Source organism: Mustelus asterias, unplaced genomic scaffold (genome assembly GCF_964213995.1).
Source record: "Mustelus asterias unplaced genomic scaffold, sMusAst1.hap1.1 HAP1_SCAFFOLD_1047, whole genome shotgun sequence".
NCBI lineage: Eukaryota > Metazoa > Chordata > Chondrichthyes > Carcharhiniformes > Triakidae > Mustelus > Mustelus asterias.
In genome coordinates, this window is record NW_027590992.1 from 1 (window position 1) to 23956 (window position 23956).

Sequence of the window (23956 nt, forward strand, 5' to 3'; positions counted from 1 at the left end):
AATCCTCACTTCTGTTTGGCCCAACCTCATTGCGAGAATACAGAATGAATGGTTCCTTTGGGGTGGCAGAATCCTAATAAATGCTCCGCTACAGAGAGTTTTAAACAAGCCACTAGCTAGATATAACTAACTGGCAAGAAAAAAATTTTTTAAAAAGTTTTTCCACTCACATCACTAGTGTTTCTTTGTATATAAAAAGAACTAATTTATTTTTCTAAAGTGCAACATGATCCCTTATAGTTTTCTCTGGATGCTACAGAGGTGACCCTAGCACGTCAGATACCTGATTGCCAATACAAACTGCATCGCTGCCCTCCTATCTAACTGTTCTTAAACAGTCGCGTAAAAAATGCCACCTTTTTTTTGTAAAATAGCACACCACTACCATGTGAAGGTTGGTCCTTTCCTCCCCTATCACCCCTTCCAAAAATTAAACCAAGTTCCTGAATCAGATGCAATAATATCACATTTCACCAGCACTGTGTGAACGCGCTTGAAACGAGTTCAGTCCAGCACTCACACGAGTCTAACATGCAGTAGAAAGCTAACAGCAAGCTGCATCAACACTGACTGCTGTCACAGGGGGTGTCTCAGCTGCCGGCAAACGCCTCAGCTTGCCTTTGACTGGTCTGCAAAATAAAAATTAAATTTTTTTTTAAATGTTTTTTTTTTGAGTCGGTTTCCTTTTCATCTCCTTCTCGGCCGGGTCCACACCACAGTCCTGTCCCACCCCCAGCAAAAGGTGTCGACTTTGCCTCATTGCATCTTGGTGCCCAGTTTCCGTTGTCTGTTTCTGAGGAAAAAGGCAGAGGAAAAAAAGTTTAAATTCAACCCAAGGAAAGCAGGCAGCAAGCGGATTTTGTTAAAGCTTGTGGGGGGAGGGAAAGCAGTGGCACAAGGGTATTTTCACTAGATTAGTTATCTGGATACTCTACACACCCGGGTTCGAATCCCACCACAGCAAATGGTGAAACATAGGAGCAGGAGGAGGCCATTCGGCCCTTCGCGCCTGCTCCATCATTCATTACAATCACGGCTGATCGTCCAACTCAATAGCCTAATCCTGCTTTTTCCCCATAATCTTGGATCCCATTCGCCCCAAGTGCTATATCCAGCTGCCTCTTGAATACATTCAATGTTTTGGCATCAACCACTTCCTGTGGTAATGAAATCTGAATTCAATAAAAATCTGGAATTAAAAGTCTAATAATGGCCATGGAACATTATCAATTGTCATAAGAACCATCTGGTTCACTAATGTCCTTTAAGGAAGGAAATCTGCCATCCTTACCCGGCCTGGCCTACATGTGACTGCAATTCCACAGCAATGTGCTGACTCTCTAATGCCTTGTACAATCTGAGCAAGCCACTCAGTTCCAGGACAATTAGAAACGGGAAACAAAGGCTGGACGCCCACATTTAATGACTAAAAGAAGCTGAAGAGGATATACTAACTAATACGCTAATGGAACATGTAATTCTTCTCCTCACCAACACCCCCACCAATTCTAGCAGAACGGCCCTGGATAACAATAATAACACTAACTATACACCACCAACGACATAGCACACTTCACTGAATTAACCAAAATGTTATCATGTCGCATCAAGAGATACGATGACAGATGATCAAAAGCTTCGAGTAATATCTTATTTGGAGAGAGTTTAAGGACAAAATTTCAGAGTTCAGGAATGAGGATTCTGAAGCCATTGGTGGGTGATGAAAATCAAGGAAAGCAGCATTATCACACAAACTGAGTTTCAACACGGTTTGTAAATGAATCACGGCTTGGTTCCGGTACACAGATGTTTCTCTCCCTCCTTTTTTTACACTCCACCATTTACTGGGAGACAACAGGAAATGCATGTCAGGTTTTGGGAGTCCAGGCTCACAACGGCAGTGGTGAATAAGTCAGAGTGAACAGCTTAGCAGAGAAGGGGCCAAACGCCCGACAACACAATACCTAGCAAATAGTGAGGATGGTCAAAATGACAAATGTGAGGAGGAAAATCTCCCTCTACACTGTCCCCATCAAACACTCCCAGGACAGGTACAGCACGGGGTTAGATACAGAGTAAAGCTCCCTCTACACTGTCTCCATCAAACACTCCCAGGACAGGTACAGCACGGGGTTAGATACAGAGTAAAGCTCCCTCTACACTGTCCCCATCAAACACTCCCAGGACAGGTACAGCACGGGGTTAGATACGGAGTAAAGCTCCCTCTACACTGTCTCCATCAAAGACTCCCAGGACAGGTACTCTCCAATGCGTTTAATGCAGAAATTGTGAGGAGTGTCTATTCAGATCAGCAAGAAGACAGATGTGAGGAATTGACCATCTTACCGTGCTTCTGACCTTGTGACCGTGTACTCAAACCACAGGATGTTTGGAATCAGACTTGTGTCCCGTATCAGGAAGAACTCCGAGACTGGCCTGAATCATGGAATGACAGGGAAAGCAGGTATATTAACCATAGTGTCCGAAGTTAATGCAAAACCCAGCAAAGAACCAACATGATGAAGATTTACACCCAAAATATTAGCCCAGCGTTTGTTTTAGGGCGCGAGGCCTGTACTGCTTTTCAAAACAAGCCCATCAATGTATGTTACACAGGAACAGTAGCTACAGGGGGTCGAGGGCTGGGGTTTTTGCAGGTCAGAATCCTGACACGCAGTTCACACCAAGTCCCTATAAAAGACAGCTAAATAAACACATTCTGGGAATTGAAGGGAAACATTTTTTATATTTTCTTGTGCCAATTTAATCAGGACTTCATATAAAACTGGAGCAGAACATGTAGAATATACCAAAGTCTTTACAACGCAAATTAAAATTTTCTATTTACCATGAAGCTATCCTGGGGAATAGCGGCGTTAGTACCTCTTGTGTAAAGATAAACCAGACTGCTCCCATTACCCCACCTGCTATAACTCCATATATCACTTGGCTCCAGGAATGGTACATCAAATAGACTCTGCAAGAATAAACACAACATTCCTTTAAAGACTGAATCATAGAATCATACAGCACAAAGGAAGGCCACTCAGCCCATCGTGCCTATGCTGCCTCTTTGATAGATCTTTTCCCAGCAGCCCTGCAAATTCTCCTTTTCAATTATTTGTCCAATTCCTTTTCAAAGGTTACTACTGAATCCACCAACCTTTCAAACAAAACACCTCTTGTGTATCATTCTATGATCATTCTATGATCTATGACTGCAGATCACGATGTGTCTCCCAAAAACAACCCTCATCTCCCTGTGCTTCTTTTGTCAGTCACCTTAAAGCTGTGTCTCTGCTTATCAATCTCACTGTGTTTACAAAGCAGGGATTCCCCCTGAGAACTAACACCCAAACACCCCAGGAGGAGTACCTCGCCCTATAGTCTGTAAGAAGTGTGTGAGAAGTGGTGGGACCTGCTCTTCAGCAACTTCTAGTGGTTAAATACAAAATAAATCCCTGACACTCTCTCTAAAATCAACACGTAACAATTTATTTATCTAACTAACTGTGAGCAAATTAACTAAACTATTAACAAACCGAATAAATCCCTTCTATTAACTATTCCCAAAACAAACAAGATTCTAATGGAATTCTTTTCCAATAAATACAATTCCCACTCATTAACAAAATAGAATTTAGTCGCTCTCTGAGGTTTTGCGTCTTCCGGAATATTCTGGGCTTTCTCTGTTGATTCTTCTGTCTGGAATTTCTTTCTTCTTTGCTATCTAGATGGTGCTTTCTCTAAGACATAGATGAAGCTATGAGAGCCAGTGATTTTCTCTCGAGAGCAATGTTAGCTCTGGCAGATGGCAGTTGCTCTGTTTCTTTGTCCCACTGCCCCCTTCTTTTATACCCATGACAACATATCAATATTTCCCACAATAGGATTGGTGCTAGGTTGTCAAAACCATCAGATTTAAATTTAATAGGTTTTTGGTATCTAAGTGCCTGATTCAAATTGATTGGCTAAATTCAAAGCCTGTTGTCTTGGTAACACTGCTGCTTGGCCTTTTGATACTAATGTTTCAGTTTGGGCTCTCTGTGTACTTGCATTTTTAAAATCTCTAAGCACAGAAAAGTACCACCTTTGAAAGGGACTACTCAATGCTTCCCCCCCCCGAACATTTTACAATTTTATCATTTTTACAAACTCCAAATTCTAACTTCCAACCTCCCAATCTACAATAACTCCACCCAACTTCACAACAACTACAAGTGAAAAAAATACTGTTCCACATTGTACAAAGAAAATGTTGGTCTCTTTTGTCTCAAAGGCATCAGCAACCCTCTAGGACCTTGGTCAAATATTCTTCACATACAACAAAAGCTCAAAATAAAAACAAACTGTGCTGTTGCCTAGCAACAGAGGTCCAGACACGGGAACCCAAAGAGTCAGTGATGACCAAAAAAGTAGTTTTAGTTCAGTTGGAAGAAAGTGCCGGAATGGGCAGGACATGAAGAGAGATAGAGAGCAAGTCCCAAATTAAAGAAAGTTTCAAAAACTAGGGAGAGACAAAAAAAGTCCCAAGGTGACAGTTAAGTCAAGGAACAAGGACAGGGATCATGAACAGATCCTGTTCAGTGGAGTTAAGAGTGAGAAGCAGAGGAAGCTCCAAGCTTAAGTGAGAAAGCTGCAGGAAGCAGACTTAAAGTAAAATAGGCCTGCGAAGCAGCGGTATGCTGGTGGTACGGTCGGGTGTGTGTGCGGAAGGCCATGCTCGAATGCGTGCAACAATCCAAGGGAGAGGAACCTCAGAAGGAGAGATCAAAACCCTGGAGGTGGACCAATGTGAAAGGTGTCCGAGAGAAAGCGCTGTTTGGGAGAAGATGCCACAAAGCAAGTACTTTGAGCATTGAGATTGGAAACCCACATGTCAAAGACAAGCTTTGGTGAGACCAGACAGTCTCTCAGGGTGACAAAGTTTGGGGGGAGTTGATGAGAGACCCATCGCATATGTTGGGGGTGGACTATCACTTGGTTTTGGAGTGTGTGTCTGACCATAGGTTGCCTATTAGTTTACTGGACTGGGTACTTGCTGTAAACTTTAGTGTACAAGATAGATTTTGTAACTTGTGTTATCCTTACGAATCTGTAAAGTTATAGTTGTGGGTGATGGAATAGTGTAATATAGTTTATATTTTCTTGTTTAACAAATGTTTTATTATTTGGTATAAACTTCTCAGTTGACTTTGAGACTCTGTTCATTAGTCACTCTCCCATGTTTCTAAACAAAGAGAGTTAGGATCTAGCAGGCCTAGTTCCACCCTAACCCTGACCAGCAGTAACACCAGGCAATTAAACTCTGAATGACCCACTGTTGTCATCGGTTTTTTATTTTATTCATTCATGGGATGCGGGCATTGCTGGCTGGGCCAGCATTTATTGCCCAGCCCAGAGGGCATTTTTAAGAGTCAACCACATTGCTGTGGGTCTGGAGTCACATATAGGCCAGACCGGGTAAAGACGGCAGATTTCCTTCTCTTACAGACATTAGTGAACCAGATGGGTTTTTACAACAATCATGACTTCATGATCTTTTAACTCCAGATTTTTATTGAATTCAAATTTCACCATCCGTCATGGTCCCCAGAGCATTACCCTGTGTCTCTGGATTACTAATCTAGCGACAACACCACCGCAACGCTGCCTTCCCCCTGAACAATAAGGCTTTGTGGCCTGCAAGGGACGCCCACTGCACCTTAGCCACAGAATAACACATTGATCACCACATCGTATAACACCCTTCCCCTCATAAAACAGTGCATCATTCACCTTACTGTGAGAATCAGTTCATACAAGAAGTATTACCTACCTACTATATGAGACAAGGAAGGCCACAGCCAGCAAGCATATGGATAAAACATGCCTCCATAACAGGTCTAAACATCTAGCGTTGTTTGTTTGGTGCATTCTGAGGAAAGAAACAAATAGGTTTTTTTGAAAATGTGCACCCCATGGTTTACAACAGCTCGCATTTATATAGCACCTCTAACATGGTAAAACATCCCAAGGTGATTCATAGTAGTGTCATCAAACAAGGTTTAACACTAAGCCTCATAAAGGGGCATTAGAACAGGTGATAAAAGCTTGATTAAAGAGGTAGGTTTTAAGGAGCAATTCAGGGGGAAGAGGGGTCGAGGAAGAGAATTTCAGAACTCAGACAGCTGATTAAGATTGGGGTGCTCAAGTAGCCAGAATTGGAGGAGGGATTGTAGGGCTGGAGGAGGTTGCATAGATAGGGAGGACAAGGCCATGAATGAATTTAAAAACAAGGATGAGAATTTTAAGATCCCTAAGCAAGTAAGCACAGGGAATGTTCAAATAATCTGCATTTATTTGGCACATTTCACTGTGCTTAGATCCCACTTCACTGCTGCACCTCCTCCTCATGTGAGGTAAGTAGTGTCAGCAAACCTACCACCACTGCAGTGCACCCCAATTCTGACTTACTAAATCAACTAGTTCAGTATCTTACCCAGTGGTGGTCACTCAATGGTTAATACGTTTGTGCCCACTCCCCTATTTCTAGTAGAGGGGTGTTGTTATTTATTCAACATCTCTGCTGAGATCGGTTAACTCAGCAGAAACAAGAAACCAAGCCCAATACTCACTCTGCATCACTCATTACTGCAACTGCCAGTATTTACCTGCTAGGCAGTGAGCTCCTATGAGGCACTTACTAAATAACGCAATACCTAATCTCTAAAAGTTCAGTATAAATATACAAAATAAACTTCATATAGGTATGAGCAGTGTGTTATATTTTGCTATTATAAATTCCTATATCGACAGCCATAATAGAAACTGCTTATGTAAACTTAAAAATAAAGTAAAAGTAAAGTTTATTTATTAGTCACAAGTAAGGCTTACATTAACACTGCAATGAAGTTACTGTGAAATTCCCCTAGGCACCACAGTCTGGTACCTGTTTGGGCCAATGCATCTAACCAGCTCTTCTTTCAGACTGTGGGAGGAAACCCACGCAGACATGGGGAGGACATGTGAACTCTGCACAGACAGTGACCCAAGCCGCGAATCGAACCCGGGTCCCTGGCGCTGAGGCAGCAGTGCTAACCACTGTGCTACCGTGTCGCCCACTCGGGCACTAGGGTCCAATCATCTTCCATCCTCTGGCCTGAACAGTACACTTGGTCTTCATTCCCTTTTTACATGTCTGCAGGAGTTTCCTCCCAGTCCAAAGATGTGCGGATTAGGTGGATTGGCCATCTAAATTGCTCCTTAGTGTCCCAAAATGTGTAGGTTGGGGTAAATATGTGGATTACGGGGATGGGGTCTGGGTGGGATGCTGTGTTGGAGAGTTGGTACGGACTCAATGGGCTGAATGGCCTGCTTCTGCACTGTAGGGTTTCTAGGAATAGCAGTGTCCTCAATAGTGTTTATAAAGATCAGTAAAGATGAGGGAGGCAATCAGCACGTCCCGCTCACCTTTCCATAGAAATTTATGGATTCCCCATCATGGCAACCGATTGCTTCACGTGATTTCAGAGCTTTTGACTTCACTACCAGCCCAGAGCTCATTCCAATGTAGGGCGGCACGTGGCACAGTGATTAGCACTGCTGCTTCACAGCACCAGGGACACAGGTTCGATTCCCGGCTCGGGTCACTGTCTGTGCGAAGTCTGCACGTTCTCTCCGTGTCTGCGTGGGTTTCCTCCAGGTGCTCTGGTTTCCTCCCACAGTCCGAAAGACGTGCTGGTTAGGGTGCATTGGCCGTGCTAAATTCTCCCTCAGTGTACTCGAACAGGCGCCAGTGTGTGGCGACTGGGGGATTTTCACAGTAACTTTAAGTCAGTCCGTGTTCCTGACAGCACGGATCTTGCCTAGCACTTATTTGTAACCAAGCCCTCCTGCGCTGCTACAGTGATTTAATTTGAAATATAGCCGAGGATTAAATTCTTCTTGGAATCTTACATCACAGAAGCAAGCCATTCAACCCATCATGTCTGTGCCAGCTCTTTGAAAGGGCTATCCAATTAGTCTGACTCCTCCTGTTTTTTTTCCCCATGGACCTATTCCTCCCCCACTCCGCAAAGTATTTATCTTTTGAAAGTTGCTACTGAATACACTTGGCACCCTTCATTCAGGCTGCACATTCCACATCATCAGAACTCTTGTTAAAATAATTCTGACCATCCCTCTTGCTTCTCTGCCAATTGTCTCATGTCCCCTGGTTACGGACCTTCCTGCCAGTGGAAGCAGTTCCTCATTTACGCAATCCTGCTCTAGTCTAATTAGTATTTGTACACCTCGACAAAGTCTCCCAGTATTTAATTTTCATGGATGAAGAGTTGAAGTTTTTCTCACCTTCATACTGAATCATAAAACAGACCCAACAGCCATACATACCTTAAATAAAGGAAAAGGAGGGAGTAGATGGAAAAGAACCATATGAACTGGGAATGACTGGAGGGCATCCCATACTCTGTAAACAAGGTACTGTGGCCACCTGCGGACAGAAGTAATTAAGAAACATTACAAACTGTGAAGTAATATAACCTTGTACAGAAGCTGAAGGATCCTCAGGATTAGCACAATTAGGATACCATATTCCTCAGGTTAGACACGTTCATCCATAGGAACATAATTCCCTCATGGGATAGGGACTTTGCTGGCTAGGCCCAGCATTTATTGTCCATCCCTAATTGCCCTTGAGAAGATGGTGGTGAGCCGCCTTCTTGAACCGCAGCAGTCCGTGTGGTGTAGATACACCCACAATGTTGTTCGGGAGGGAGTTCCAGGATTTTGATACAGCAACAGTGAAGGAACGATGATATATTTCCAAGTCAGGATGGTGAGTGACTTGGAGGGGGACCTCCAGGTGATGGTGGTCCCAGCTATCTGCCGCTCTTGTTTTTCTATTTAGTGGTGGTCGAGTATTTGGAAGGCGCTATCTAAGGAGCCTTGGTGAGTTTCTGCAGTGCATCGTTTAGATGGTACACACGGCTGCTACTGTGTGTTGGTGGTGGAGGGATTGAATGTTTGTTGAAGGAGTAGCAATCAAGCGGGGCTGCTTTGTTGTGGACGATGTCAAGCTTCTCGAATGCTGTTGGAGCACTCATCCAGGCAAGTGGGGACTATTCCATCACACTCCTGACTTGTACCTTGTAGACGGTGGACAGGCTTTGGGGAGTCAGGAAACGAGCTACTCGCCACAGAATCCCTAGTCTCTGACCTGCTCTGGTAGCCACAGTAATTTTATGGCTAGTCTAGTTCAGTTTCTGGTCAATGGTAACCCCCAGAATGTTAACTGGTTCTAGGCAGCTGAATGAATAGCACAGTAACACCAGACTATATCTCAGGTTATTCCCACTCCAGCATCATCAGTATCGCAGTGACTTCTCTGATCCAATTAATATTCTGTTCTTTAAATAAAATTAGAAAGTGAAAACTCTAAGCAACTTAAATACGGATTGGTACTATGATCTCATATTTACAGTACATTCAAATATTAAGGTGGTGTGACCTGTGAACCAGAAACTACAGTCGGTTTTCAGTGAGACCTCAGTAAGTCTTATTCAAAAGGAACGGAAACATTTATTACAAAGAGTTGCTCTCACCTTGGCATGGTCTGGGTTCTTTGATAATATTCTTAATTACCCAGTTGAAGCTTTCATTTAGTACCAAACCGCAGAGAAATGAAATCTGAAACAAATAACAGAGTGCAATCACCGTTCATGTGGCTGCACTTTGGGAAACTGCCGTTCACCAACATCAGATTGGAGTTCACTGCAATTCTTACCATCCATAAAAGGGGGGAGCGAATTGCTAAAGTTGCCCATTGGCTGCAGGCAAAGTAGTACAACACAAGATATTTCGCAAAGGGACTTACAAACTATACAGAGTACTGAAAACTAAACAGAGTGCTGAAATTACTAGTCAGCTTAACGGTTTTACAGAAACAGTCCCATTATACTTCAGCCCTATTCCTAAAGCTTGAACAAGGGACCCAAAGAGGGGGGCTGGTGGGGAAGCAGCGCCCGACAGCAAGAGACGTAAATACCTCCAGCCACCCTTTTCTTCCTGGCTAAACATTTTGGGGTTCACCTCTGCTCTGTGCAAATCATCTCAGCCATTCAGGGAAGGTCCAAAGGCCAGAAAATTAATTTGGTGAGTTGTAATTTTCAAACCTTGCCTTCAATCTCACGTACAATTGTTTTTTTCCCCCTCTTTACACCACTGCTGGAGCAGCAGCTCTACAATGTAAAGAGGATACAGTTGAACAGCATCAGAAGCTCCTGAGATTACAAACTACATCTATATGGAATGGTTCTGCAGAGTGAGTTTTGCACAGAACACTCTTCACACTCCAATGCAAAACGACCTCAAAGCTTCAAAACCTCACTTCTTTTCCCCCCAGAAAAAGTACAGTGGTGCACATTTAGAGTAACCAAACAAATATTTCCATAGCTACCCTCAATCCACTTACATGTTCTACAGACACTGGACTGGGAAAAATTTCCACATGGTTTACTTGGGACAAGAGCACTATGAAGTGCCGCGCATGAAGCGCAGTATGCTGGACCCACTGCTCTGAATGAGAGATCAGAGACCCACATACTCCATCCATTTCTCGCAGTTTTTCATGTCCCCTCATATATTCCACTCACAGGGAACATGCGCAAGTGATCCTGTCCAGAAGGGCTATTCATTTACAAAGAGTCATAGAGGTTTACAGCATGGAAACAGGCCCTTCGGCCCAACTTGTCCATCCCGCCCCTTCTTTTTAATCACTAAGCTAGTCCCAATTGCCCACATTTGGCCCATATCGCTCTATAGCCATCGTACCCATGTAACCGTCTAAACGCTTTTCAAAAGACAAAATTGTACCCGCCTCTACTATTACCTCTGGCAGCTCATTCCAGACACTCACCACCCTCTGTGTGAAAAAATTGCCTCTCTGGAACCTTTTGTATCTCTCCCCTCTCACCTTAAACCTATGCCCTCTAGTTTTAGACTCCCCTGCCTTTGGGAACAGATGTTGACTATCTAACTAATCTATGCCCCTCATTATTTTATGGAAGGAGAATTTATAACATCTATTTTATAAGAGGAGAAAATTATTCCCACTAATTTAAGCTGAGGAACTCACTATGTCCAGAAATGAAGCAAATACACAACCGGCTATCATCCAATCTATTTGGGCGGCTGATGCCCATTTCTTTTTGTTTTAATTTATTCTTGGGATGCGATTCACTGCCAAGGCCAGTTTATTGCCCATCCCTAACTGGCCCCGAGAAGGTGAGCCACCTTTATGAACTCCTCCAAATGGCTCGCTAGGTCATTCCAGAGGGCAGTTAAGAATCAAACATGTTGCTGTGGGTTTAAAGTCACATATAGATCTAGACTGGGTTGGGGTGATAGACTTCTTTCCCTAAAGGGCATTACTGAACCAGAGTTTTCACAACAATCCAGTAATTTCATAGTCACCATTACTGAGTCTAGCATTTTATTCTTCATTTAATTAATTAATTCAATTTAAATTCTCCAGCTGCCATGGTGGGACATGGCCTTGTCTCTCTCTAAATCATTAGTCTAGACCTCTGCATAGTCCGAGAACAAATCCATTATGTTACCAAATTCCAAATGAACTACAACATTTGAAAAGATCAAATTAAGTAAATGTATTTTAAACATTGATCAAATATTTATAATGTTTAGTTTAGATTTAACATTGCATTCATTCCATCATATCTATAAACACAAATAAAAACGATCACATTTAAGCAATGTTTGGGGAAACCAACTATGAGGCATATGGGTTGCATGATGCCAACACCTTGGTGCATCCGCCCACACTGCAACAGAATCCAAGACATTTCCTTCTGCCCGACAGTGTCAAGCGGGGAAGTCCCTCAGCCAGCTTCCCCACTCACCTCGTCGTCCAAAGAGGGGAGGGAGATTGGTCATGGGGAACATACTAGAACAGTGACCATCCCATTGAAACTTTCAGAGCCAACAATTCCCAGAGATCAAGATAAGAAACATTTGCAAGACTTACAGAGTGCAGCTCTCTTTTGAACACGATGAGTGTGATGAAACCAAAAAGGATAAATACTGGTACAAGACTTAAATATGCAAGAACCTTCCCTGTGAGGTCACCTAGAGAGCAAGAAAAATTAGACTACAATTAGGGACACATTAGCAACACAGGTTTAAAGAAAAAGTTGATGCAAATTTTAAAATATTATTTAAACTTTTAATTTCCTCCCTAATGTGCCTCAGATGTCTCACACCGAGAGTGTAAAGGATCATCTCCCAGGGATCTGCCACTGCAGCTCTGGGCCAGATCCTAGAAGTTAAATTAAATACAGGGAGGGCCAAAGCACTGTTTTCAGTCCCCATCATAAAATGCGTTCCCTGGCCACCAACTCCATCATCCTCCCTGGCAACCATCTGAGGCCGAGTTCGATCATTCTCAACCTCGGCACCGTATTTGATCAAACTCCAGCATCAAAACTATCCACTCTGCTGTCAAAGTCCTCATCCATGTTTCTCTCGCTTCTACACTTGACTATTCCATGCTCTCCAGTCTCCCACCTAAACCTGGGCTCCTCCAAAACTCTGCTGTGTGCATCCTAATTTGCACCAAGTCCCATTCACCCGTCGCCATTCTCACTGGCACTTCGATTTTAAAATTCTCATCCTGGTTTTCAAATCCCTCCATAGTCTTTCCACTTCCTATCTCTGTAACCGCCTCCAGTCACACAAACCTCACACATCTCCGTGCTTCTCCAATTCAGGTCTCTTGTGCATCGCTTCTTTTAAACACTCCATCATTGGTGACTGTGCTTTCATCCAACTGGGCTCTAAACTCCTGAATTCCCTCCCAAAATCTCTCTGCCTCTCTCGTCCCTTCCTTGAGGTGGTCCTTAAAAGCTGCCTCTTTAACCAAACTTGTCATCTGATATCTCATGTGACCTGACGTCCAACTTTGTTTGTTAATGCTGCTGTGAAGCACTCAGAGTTTAGACTATGTTAAATGTGCTTTAGAAATGCAAGTTGTTATCAAACACTGACTGCTCACTTCTCCATAGTCCAGCTTCTGCTATGACTCAGTGGGCAACCGCAACCCTCTCATCTGAGTCAGAAGGTTGTGAATTCTAGCATACTTGACAGACTCCGAGCACAAAACCTAGACCAACACTCCCAGTGCAGTACGAAAGATACCGTTGCATTGTCAGAAGTGCCATCTTTCTGACCAGATATTAACCCAAGGCCCTGTCTGCCCTCTCAGGTGGATATAAAAGATCCCATGACACTATTGTGAAGAAGAGCAGGGGGGTTCTCCCCAATGACCAGCCCAATAATTTCTCCTCGACCAATATCACCACAAAAAAAAACTGGTTGTGAATACATTGCTGTTTTGTGGAAGTTTGCTGTATACATATTGACTGCTGCGTTTCCTACATTACAACACTTCAAAAAGTACTTCATTGGCTGTAAAGCACAAGTTTTTCTTTTGCCGTCACAACCCTGAACAGGTTATGGGTTTTCACTACATCAGCAGAACATAGATAGAGAATTCCACTGCAGGTGATTGGATGGCAGGGAAGGGTTAATCAAATATCTTTCCACTCTGGTGCACTGTCTACGCTATCGCATTAAATTCATACCACAATCCTCTTAAATAGCTTTTCTAAAGTGGTGACAGCTACTGCAGGTTAGATATCTGATCACAGTGCAATTTTTCCCATGGCCTTTTCCCTTTCTCAAATAATTGAAATGAGGGCTTGACAGGGTAAATACTGGGAGGCTCTTTCCCCAGGCTGGAGAGTCTTAAACTAAGGGTCATAGTCTCAGGATAGTGTTAGCCACTTAGGACTGAGATGAGGAGAAACGTCTTCACTCAGAACTCCAAACCCTTGGAATTATCTACATGTTCACGGCTATGGGGTTGGAGTAGAGGAATAGGACTGACTGGAGTTCTCTACAAAGAGCCGGCATAGAATCTATAAACCAAATGACTCCTCCTACGCAGTAATGACTCATGACCTGAGAGCCTGCGGATGTTCGGTTGTCGAGTATATTCAAGGATGAGAGATTAACGGTTTTTGCATATTGTAAAATACAGGAGATCAGTCGTGACCTTAGTGAATGGCAGAGAAAGTTGAAAGGGTTGTATGGCCTATTCCTACCCATAGGATCCCTACTGTGCAGGAGACGGCCATTCAGCCCATTGAGTCTGCACCAACCCACCATTTTATCTTACCGAGGCCCTATCCCCGTAACCCCACACCACACCAATCCCCCCTAACCTACACATCTTGGGATGATAAGGGGCAATTTAGCATGGCCAATGCACTTAACCTGCACATCTTTAGAGTGTGAGGAAACCGGAGCACCCAGAGGAAACCCACGTAGACACGGGGAGAACGTGCAAACTGCACACAGACGGACATATTGCCCATATTATTTTCCTAACACAATCCTATATCTCAAAAATGTCAACATTAACAGTTCAATTATATTGCCATATAAAAAGAAATTTGACACTTGGTAAATATACAGCAAGGATGGAACTGAACCATTCATCCAAGGAAGACTCCAAGTTTGATCAATATGGCAACAGGGACGCCGCAATCGTCTTAGGCTCAATAAAGGAAAATTAGAATTGGCTAATGTTTCCACTCCCAGCCACTATCTGATTAAGATAGAAGCAAGTTTGGCAACAATTGATGCCTTGCTGTCAACTTCCCTCTAATCCTTTCGTGCAGTTTGACAGAGCACTGGACAACACCCCAAATTATTTATCAAGAGGCACAAGCACAATGAGTCAAGTGGTTGCTTTTGTGCTACCCCTGCTGGCCATGCCTCCAGCTACCTCGGCCCGATGCTCTGAAATTACCTCCCTAAACCTCTCTGCCTCTCAACTTCCTTTAAGAGACTCCAAAAAAACATCTCTCTTTGACCAAACTTCCAGTCAAACATTTATCCCCAAGAAGCAGGGCAGGATTTGAGGAGAATTTCTTTTTGTTACGATGACCTGGACGGAGTGAATAGCCTGAGAGGGTGATGGAAGCAGATTCAATGGCGAAGAGGGAAAAAAATAGGACAGCTATGGGCTAAGACCTATTGCATATATACAAACGTACGAATTAAAAGCAGGAGAAGGCCCCTCAAGGCTGCTCTGCCATTCAATTAGATCATGGTTGATCTGATTATAACCTCAACCCAACAATCCTGCCTTCCCCCATTAGCCTTTCACCCCCTTGTTAATCAAGAGGGCAGAACGGTGACACAGTGATTAGTTAGCACTGCTGCCTCACAGCGCCAGGGACCTGGGTTCAATCCCGGCCTTGGGCAAATGTGTGAACAAAGAACAGCACAGCACGGGAACAGGCCCTTCGGGCCACCAAGCCTGCGCCGATCACGTTGTCCTGCCTAGACCAACCGCCTGTATCCCTCAGACCCTGCCTGTTCATGTGCCTATCCAGATCATTCTTAAATGTCGCTAACGTATCTGCCTCAACCACTTCGCTTGACAGTGCATTCCAGGTCCCCACTGCCCTGCGTAAAAAACTTCCCCCACACATTTCTACTGAACCTTTCCCCCCTTATCTTGAACTTGTGCCCCATTGTGATTGTCCTTTCTGCCCTGGGAAAAGGCTTCCAACTGTTCACCTTATCTATGCCCCTCATAATTTCATAAACTTTTATCAAGTCGCCCCTCAGCCTCCGTCTTTCCAGGGAGAACAATCCCAGTTTATTCAATCCCTCCTCATAGCTAATACCGTGGTTTGCACATTCTCCCCATGTCAGCATGGGTTTCCTCTGGGTGCTCCGGTTTCCTCCCACTATCCAAAGATGTGCATGTTAGGTGGATTAGCCATGGTAAATGCGCAGGGTTATGGGGATGAGACGACGAAGGGGGGCCTGGTGTGGGATGTTCTTTCAGAGTCAAAGGCCAAATGGCCTTTTTCTGCACTGTAGGGATTCTGTGGTTCTAAGAATCTATCTGGCTTTGTCTTAAAAATATTCAAACACACTGTTCCGCTGCTTTAAGATAAAAATTCAACTTTCGTCACATGCCAAGCACAGCATAGATTTGGATTATCGAGTGTGCTGGTCCCTAAATTAACAACTATTGCCCAATTACTGCCTGGGGCAACTCCTAACCATGAGGAGTGCCAAACTGATGGCTGATTGGCTGGCTGCCAGATACCTCCCACTGATAATCATTAACTAACTGTCGGACTTGGGCAGGTTCAGAGATTACCCAGGCTGTGCAAGCGAGGAGCCAGGGAGCTTTCTCTGGAACAGCCCTTTTGCACATTTATACAGAGAATGGCTGTCAGCAGGCAAATGATTATTCTGTGCAGGTGAATCTAAAACCCAAATAACATCAGTAAAATCAGGGCTGAGCAGCAGATAGTTTACCCACTGCTCCAATTTAAGCTCCAACACACTGGTATGGATTCAAGCCAGCAATTCCACACAATACAATTCCCAACATTACAACTTGCATTTATAGCGCACCGTTAACATTGAAAAATACACCATGACACTTCATTAAAATATCGGGTCTCTAGGAGGGTCAGCATTTATTGCTCATTGCTAGGTGATGCTGAGCCACCTTCTGGAACAGCTGCAGTTCGTGTGGTGACAGCACTCCCAACACTTACGGAGGGAGTTCCTGGATTTTGACCCAGCGACAATGAGTGAAGGATGATTGTATGAATTGAGTTGGGATGGTGTGTATCATGAATGGGAAGTTGGAAGCGATGGTGTTCCCATGTGCTTGCTGCCCTTGTTCTTACAGATAATGGTGGTTAGGGGTTTGGAAGGAGTGTTGAAGAGGGGTGGCCAGAAGCTTGGTGAAGGGGTTACGGTCGAAGGGTTTTAGGAAGGAAAGTGTGGAGCTGAGGTTGACAAAGGCACAATTGCCAACAGTAGAGTGAAAGGAGGAGGAGAGGATTCGCTAAGAGGCGAGAGTGACAGAAGTGGGTCGTTCAAGCACAAGCTAATAGTATTAAAGATGGTTACAGTTCTGGAGAAGAGTGATGCCACAGGGTGATTCAAAGACTTGAGCTAACCTGGAGTAGGGAAACACCTCATGAAAATTAGACAATTTGCCACACTTTGAGGAGGAAGGCAAGGTGGCAATGTGTCACGCTGGGACATTCTCGCACACCTCCCCAAGGCCAATTATAGAATGGCCGGTCTTGGGTCTGGAAACTGGCTGTTCAAGTTGGTTTTCAAATAACCAAAGATAGAAAAGGAGGAAAAAAATGGTTTAAAAAAGGTATGACAATAAATGGATCGAAAGTGGGAACATTCACAAAATGTGCAACTTGTTGAGATACCTTTTTCTCTCAGAGTTGAGTGTCTCTGGAACCCTCTTCCTCAAAAGACTGTGGAAGCAGAGTCTTTGAATAATTTTAAGGCAGATCTATTTAGATTCTTGATTAACAAGGGGGTGAAAGGTTATCAGGGTGGGCAGGAAAGTGGGGTTGAGGTTATCAGGTCAGCCATGATCTTACTGAATGGCGGAGTAGGCTCAAGGGGCCTATCCTGCTCCTTGTTCGCTCATAATAGTCTTGTCTCAATAGGCACGTGGTTAGTTACTCCCAGTTCGAATGTTGTGAGAAATATTCTTCCAAATGCCACCTTTAATCTGCGACTGGGTTTCTGCCTCTATGTGGCTAATGTGCCAACCAGCAGAAATAATCTCCCACCATTTTTCACACACTTTTAATTCTGAAAAGCTTAGTTAACCCTCTCTGTTCCATTGGCAAATACCCAAATTTTCCAAGCCTTGCCTCAAAATCATAGTCCCTCATTTAATTGAGTTTCACTGTAACCTTTCAATTACTCAAATATTCTTCCTACAAGTAATGACCAGTTCACCAAGCAATACTCCAAACAAATCTAAAACTTTGTCCAGCCCAAGTTTTCTACAGTTTCAAATCACTTCCTTGTTTTGGTAGCTGATACTCCCAGATATACCCAACTGTTTCAGATAGACTAAAATATGTAACACTTTACCCTTTACCTTGTATATTCACATGTGTCTATACATCTTTAGACTTATTCTTACTACAAAACCAAACTGAAAACACATTTGGAGGAAAGTTGCATACAATCTTTTTCCTTCTCAAGATGCCTATAGGGAAGCCCAGACATGGAGACATTAACCAAAAGAAAGACTTGCATTTATATAGCGCCTTTCATGACATTCCTAAGCATTTTACAGCTAATGAAGCCATTTTGAAGTGTTAGAATATTATAGTGCAAGAAATAAGACAACTAATTTGCACACAGCAATCCTCCAGAAACATCAATGTGATATGACTGGATAATATATGTTTGTAATTGTGGTTGAGAGATAAATATTGGCCAGGACACCAGAGATAACTGCTCGATTCTTCTAAATAGTATCTCGGAATCTTTTCCATTCATTTAAGAAACTCAGTTTAACGATTCACCCAATGCGAGCCTTCCAACAGTGCAGCATCTCCTCAATACCGCAATGGAGTGTCAGCCTAGATTGTTGCACTCAAGTCTCTAGAGTGGGACTTGAATCCTCAACCTCTGACTCAGAGGTGAGCGTCTTACAAATGGTTCTTCCTTCCCATTCTTAAGTACTTTTATTTGCTTCATTTCAAAGGTTCATCCATGTTTCATGGGGGTGGGGTGGTGGAGGTGAAATAGGAAATAGCAAAATGACTTTACAATTTAGAATTACACCATTTTCCTTACAAAGTAACAGTTAATTGTATACACAACTATGGGAATTTGAAGGCTACATAGAAAAGCAAACTAAACACTAGGCTCCTTTAGAGAGGAAGCAAGCAGGGAGGATATGCTAAACATGAACTGAACCTCGGTTAGACCACACACAGAGTACTGTGCACAGCTCTGGCCTCCACAATATACAAAGACTATAGGGCACTGGTGAAGGAGCAAAAACGATTCACGAGGATGATACAAGAACTGAGACTCCATAATCCATAAGGAAAAACTGAAAAGATGGAGGCAGTTTTCTCCAGCTGACGGGCTGATCTGATAGGGGTCCTAAAAATAACAAAAGGGTTTGATAGGATGGGGTAGAGAAAATGTTATCACTTGGGGCGGCACGGTAGCACAGTGGTTAGCATTGCTGCTTCACAGCTCCAGGGACCTGGGTTCGATTCCCGGCTTGGGTCACTGTCTGTGTGGAGTTTGCACATTCTCCTCGTGTCTGCGTGGGTTTCCTCCGGGTGCTCCGGTTTCCTCCCACAGTCCAAAGATGTGCGGGTTAGGTTGATTGGCCATGCTAAAATTGCCCCTTAGTGTCCTGAGATGTGTAGGTTAGAGGGATCAGCGGGTAAATATGTAGGGATATGGGGGTAGGGCCTGGGTGGGATTGTGGTCGGTGCAGACTCGATGGGCCGAATGGCCTCCTTCCGCACTGTAGGGTTTCTATGATTTCTATGATTGTGGGGAAGCCCAAAATTACAGGCCATAAATGCAGGATAGACATTAATAAATCCAATGGGTAATTCAGGCGAATCTTCCGTACCCAGAGATTGCTGGGAATATGGAACTTGCCACAAGGCAGAGTTAAGGCAAACAGCATTGATGCATTTAAGAGGAAGCTGGATGAGTACAAGTGGAGCAGGGTGAAGAGACTTGTGCGGAACATAAACACCTGCAGCGATAAACTGAGCTGAATGGCCTGTCTTCGTGCTGTAGATACACTGTATTAGCCAGTTTGCAAATCAGTATATTTTTGAAGTCAAGTTGCCATTTGCTGTGGTTTAAGGAACAGCCGAGATTAAGATAAATTCAAGCAATTGGACTTCGACAGCAAACTGACAGAAATAGTGGACGAACTGGTATACCTGGAAATATTTATCCCAAAGGGGCACATGAATGAGATGATCGGATACATCATCTGCCTGGAATTGTTTATGATCAACTATTGATGCCAGAATGTTGGATGATTGTGGAACATGTTGTACAAGCAACAGGTTAGGCATCAGCTGGGACGACAGCGTAAACAATGAAGTCATAATAAAAGTGGCCTGCATCCAAAAAAGCAAGTTACAGCAAGGCATTGTGACTGACAGGTCGGGCGCACGCTACATAGATGATTATCAGTACACTGGGGAGTTAATGGAATCAGCTCCACTGGGAGGCTAAAGGCAAACCTGTCTATGGGAAGCCAGCAAAGGACGTGCATCTACGTTACAGCTTTTAAAACCCTTGGAAGTCCCATCGTGCCTTACAGCCTGTGAAATGCACCTTCCAAACCCATGGGCTCCACCACATAGAAGGACAAGGTCAGCAGACACATGGGAACACCACCACTTTACAAGTTCCCCTCCAAGCCACACACAACCCTAACTTGGAACTATATCGCTGAGCCTTCACTGTCTCTGGAATCCTGGAACTCCCTCCCCAACAGCACTTGGGATTACAAAGAACAAAGAAAATTACAGCACAGGAACAGGCCCTTCGGCCCTCCAAGCCTGCACCGACCATGCTGCCCGACTGAACTAAAGCCCCCTACCCTTCCGGGGACCATATCCCTCTGTTCCCATCCTATTCATGTATTTGTACAGACGCCCCTTAAAACTCACTATCGTATCTACTTCCACTACATCCCCCGGCAGCAGGTTCCAGGTACCCACCACCGTCTGTGTAAAAAACTTGCCTCGTACATCTCCTTTAAACCTTGCCCCTCGCATCTTAAACCTATGCCCCCTGGTAATTGACTCTTCCACCTTGGGAAAAAGCTTCTGACTATCCACCCTGTCCATGCCCCTCATAATCTTGTAGACTTCTATCGGGTCGCCCCTCAACCTCCGTCGTTCCAGTGAGAACAAACCAAGTTTCTCCAATCTCTCCTCATAGCTAATGCCCTCCGTACCAGGCAACATCCTGGTAAATCTTTTCTGTTCTAAAAAGCTGCAACGTAACATGCCAATTTTTAAACTCAATGCCCCAGAACAGTTCCAATGGTTCAAGAAGGCAGCTCACCACCACTTTCTCAAGGGTAAATATGGAGAGGAAACCAATGCTGACGTCGCCAGCAATGCCCACATTTCAAGAGGAATAAAAAAAGTATTTTTTGAAAGGTGGTCACTTGTAACGTACTGACACGCAGCGAGTCATTTGTACACAGCAAGTTCCCACACACAATGTAATAATGATCAGATAATCTGATTTACTGTTGTTGGTTGGAGGATAAATATTTTAAAATTTTGCACAAGATTTTCACCATGCACTTGAGAAGGCCTCACACAGGGGCACACTCCCTCAACATGTTCATCTTTCTGGAATGGGTTACACCCATGTCAATTGGACTTGGAGGTTGAAAGCGTTATTCCAGAACCAAGAACAAAACCGAGATTTGATTTCCAGTCTGATAATGGCCGGGTCTTATGTCTATGTTCAACCAGGTTACAATTCACTGACCAGGTCAGTTGATTAATTTATAAAAGGCTTTGAATAGATATTTTATGCTGTGTTTTATTTTGCTTTCTTTCCTTTATCAGACCCCGGCTCCACTATACACCAAGCCACAGCTGTGAAAGTCAGCGGCAACCTATCCCAAAACACTGGCACTCTGCAAATGATTTCTCATTTGGCATCTTTCCCACCCTCTCCACACACCTGGGGGACATTCGACGTTCGTGAGGAACAGCAGAAACCAAGCACTGAGCAACAGCTAACCATCTTTAAACACATCATGGAGACCCGCCGTGAGCTAATCACAGCATCTGTGATGGCCTGAACCAATCACTGCACAAGAGTTCCTCCACCCCACCTGGCTGGTCACAACTATCTATTAGGCGACGTGCCTGCAGGAGTGCTCAATCATGAAGATGGTTGGGCCTAGGACACTACCCTGAGGAATTCCCACAGTGATGTCCTGGGGCTGAGATGACTGACCTCCAGCAACCATCTTCCTTGGTATGACTCAAATCACTGGAGAGTTTTCCTCCTGGTTCTCATTGACTCCAGTTCTGCGAGGGCTCCGAGATGCCACACTCAATCAAATGTGGCCTTGATGTTAAGGGCAGTCTCTTTCACTTCACCTCTGTTGTCCATGTTTGAACCAAGGCTGTAATGAGGTCAGGAGCAGAGTGGCCCCAGCGGAACCCAAACTGAGCATCAGTGAGCAGGTTACTGCTAAGCCAGTGTCGCTTGATAGTGCTGTTGATGACCCCTTCCATCACTTCACTGATGGTTGAGATGGGGGTGATCATTGGCTTGGTTGGATTTGTCCCACTTTGTGTGTACAGGACATACCTGGGTAAGTTCCACATTACCGGATAAATGCCAGCATTGCAGCTATACAATATTTCAATTGTTTGTCAGTGTATCATTGTTAGTGGGAGCTTGGTGTGCACAAATTGGCCACCATATTTCACAATAGTGACTACACTTCAAAAAGTCCCCCATTGACTGTAAAGTACTTTGGAATGGCCTGTTGCCTTGAAAAGCTGCACAGAACTGCAATGCTTCTTTTTCTCATACTGGCCCCTAAAATGTCTTATAGCACAGAAACAGATCAGTTATATTTTGTTCTCCATTTGATCTACCTTAGCTAATCCCACCACCCTGTTCATGCCCTCGTATCCTTCACCATTGCATTTTATCAAATTTCCTTTATTAAAAATACCAATTACAATGAGAATTGGCCTTCAGTATTTTCATAACAAGATTCCATCCTTTCAAATTTTTTTTTAAGATGTTATAAAAGCCAACAAACGACTTGGAAAGATGCAACACTGCAGTTACTATAATCTCTCATTAGTCATTGCTATAAATATTTTCACCATGACAGCTCTTTGCTGCCTGATCGCTGGGGCGCAATGCGCATGCGCTGCAAAACCAACCCACCAGTCCGCGCATGCGTCCAAGGGAGGGCTGCTGGTCGAGCATGCGCACTTATGTCTCAGATCCGGACACAATTTAGCAGCAATGGGAAAGTGTGAGTACGCATGCGCGATTCCAGGTCGGACATACACTAGCCGAGTGGCGCATTATTGTGCAGCTGCGGCCGAGCGGAGGAGTTCCTTCCCTCCCCCCCGTTAAGGCCTGCAAACAAGGCTGCGAATCTCCCCTGCACCGACCGCTCGCTATTTATTTCCTCCGCCCGTTAAAAAAAATTCTAAAGGCAGCCGAGAATCATTCCTGCAAAGCCCTGACGGGAAACGTTATACCTGGTGGATATTCGACGTACGTGAGGGACAGCGGCTGCCACCGCTCCTTCTCCACAGCAACCGAGCACTGTCCAACCGCCGCCATCTTCACCGCATCACAGCCACCCGCCAGCAGCCAATCACAGCCATGGCATTCCAGCCAATAGCGGCTCGGCCTCTGCAGCTGACTGAACCAATCACAGCGCGGGACAGGGGATCCTCCCGCCCCCTGGCCGCTCGCAGCCCTCCTATTGGGTGAGTGACAGCAGCACGTGTCCAATCAGAAGAGCGGAGGCTCCTCTAATCACAGGACAAGACAACTTCCAGGCAAAGTGGTGGAGGCAATTTCAGAGTTGGCTTGAATGAATGGAGATGAACCCAATTACTCTCCATCTCCAACTATCTCACTATAAACGCCCAATTTGGAATCAACAGACAAGTGGAGCAAAACTAAACTTGCATCAGCATAATTTATGGGCTCAGTGGGGAGTATTCTCACCCTGGAGTCAAAGATTGTGGGTTTAAACCCAACTCCAGAGACCAGAGCACAAAATCTCGGCTGACACACCCTGTGAAATAGTGCACTGATGTGGAGATGCCGGCGTTGGACTGGGGTGAACACAGTAAGAAGTCTCACAACACCAGGTTAAAGTCCAACAGGTTTATTTGGTAGCAAATACCATTAGTCCACTGGCAGAGGGGACGTGCAGAGGGCGTGCTGCACTGGCAGAGGGGCCATGCAGAGGGAGTGCTGCACTGGCAGAGGGGCCGTGCAGAGGGAGCGCTGCACTGGC

General features: G+C 44.4%; 1 protein-coding gene across 1 annotated transcript; it reads right to left on the reverse strand.

Annotated features, from left to right (window-relative positions):
• Positions 1–612: 612 nt before the first annotated feature.
• dolpp1 (dolichyldiphosphatase 1) lies at positions 613–23290 on the reverse strand. The gene is made up of 8 exons (XM_078205885.1): positions 23184–23290; positions 12026–12126; positions 9585–9669; positions 8374–8473; positions 5819–5917; positions 2849–2977; positions 2347–2436; positions 613–793 (listed from the first exon to the last, which is right to left on the reverse strand). The coding sequence occupies exons 1-8, from the start codon at positions 23266–23268 to the stop codon at positions 757–759; spliced, it is 726 nt and encodes a 241-aa protein (XP_078062011.1). The 5' UTR covers positions 23269–23290; the 3' UTR covers positions 613–756.
• Between the last annotated feature and the right edge of the window lie 666 nt (positions 23291–23956).

Bases quoted from the DNA above. Each gene is read 5' to 3' on its own strand.
- dolpp1 (XM_078205885.1), bottom strand. From the start codon at position 23,268: ATGGCGGCGGTTGGACAGTGCTCGGTTGCTGTGGAGAAGGAGCGGTGG. The intron at 12,127-23,183 runs GTATAACGTTTC...CTTGCTCTCTAG, and splicing joins GTACGTCGAATATCCACCAG to GTGACCTCACAGGGAAGGTT. The intron at 2,978-5,818 runs GTAGGTAATACT...TTATTCTTGCAG, and splicing joins TTCCTTGTCTCATATAGTAG to AGTCTATTTGATGTACCATT.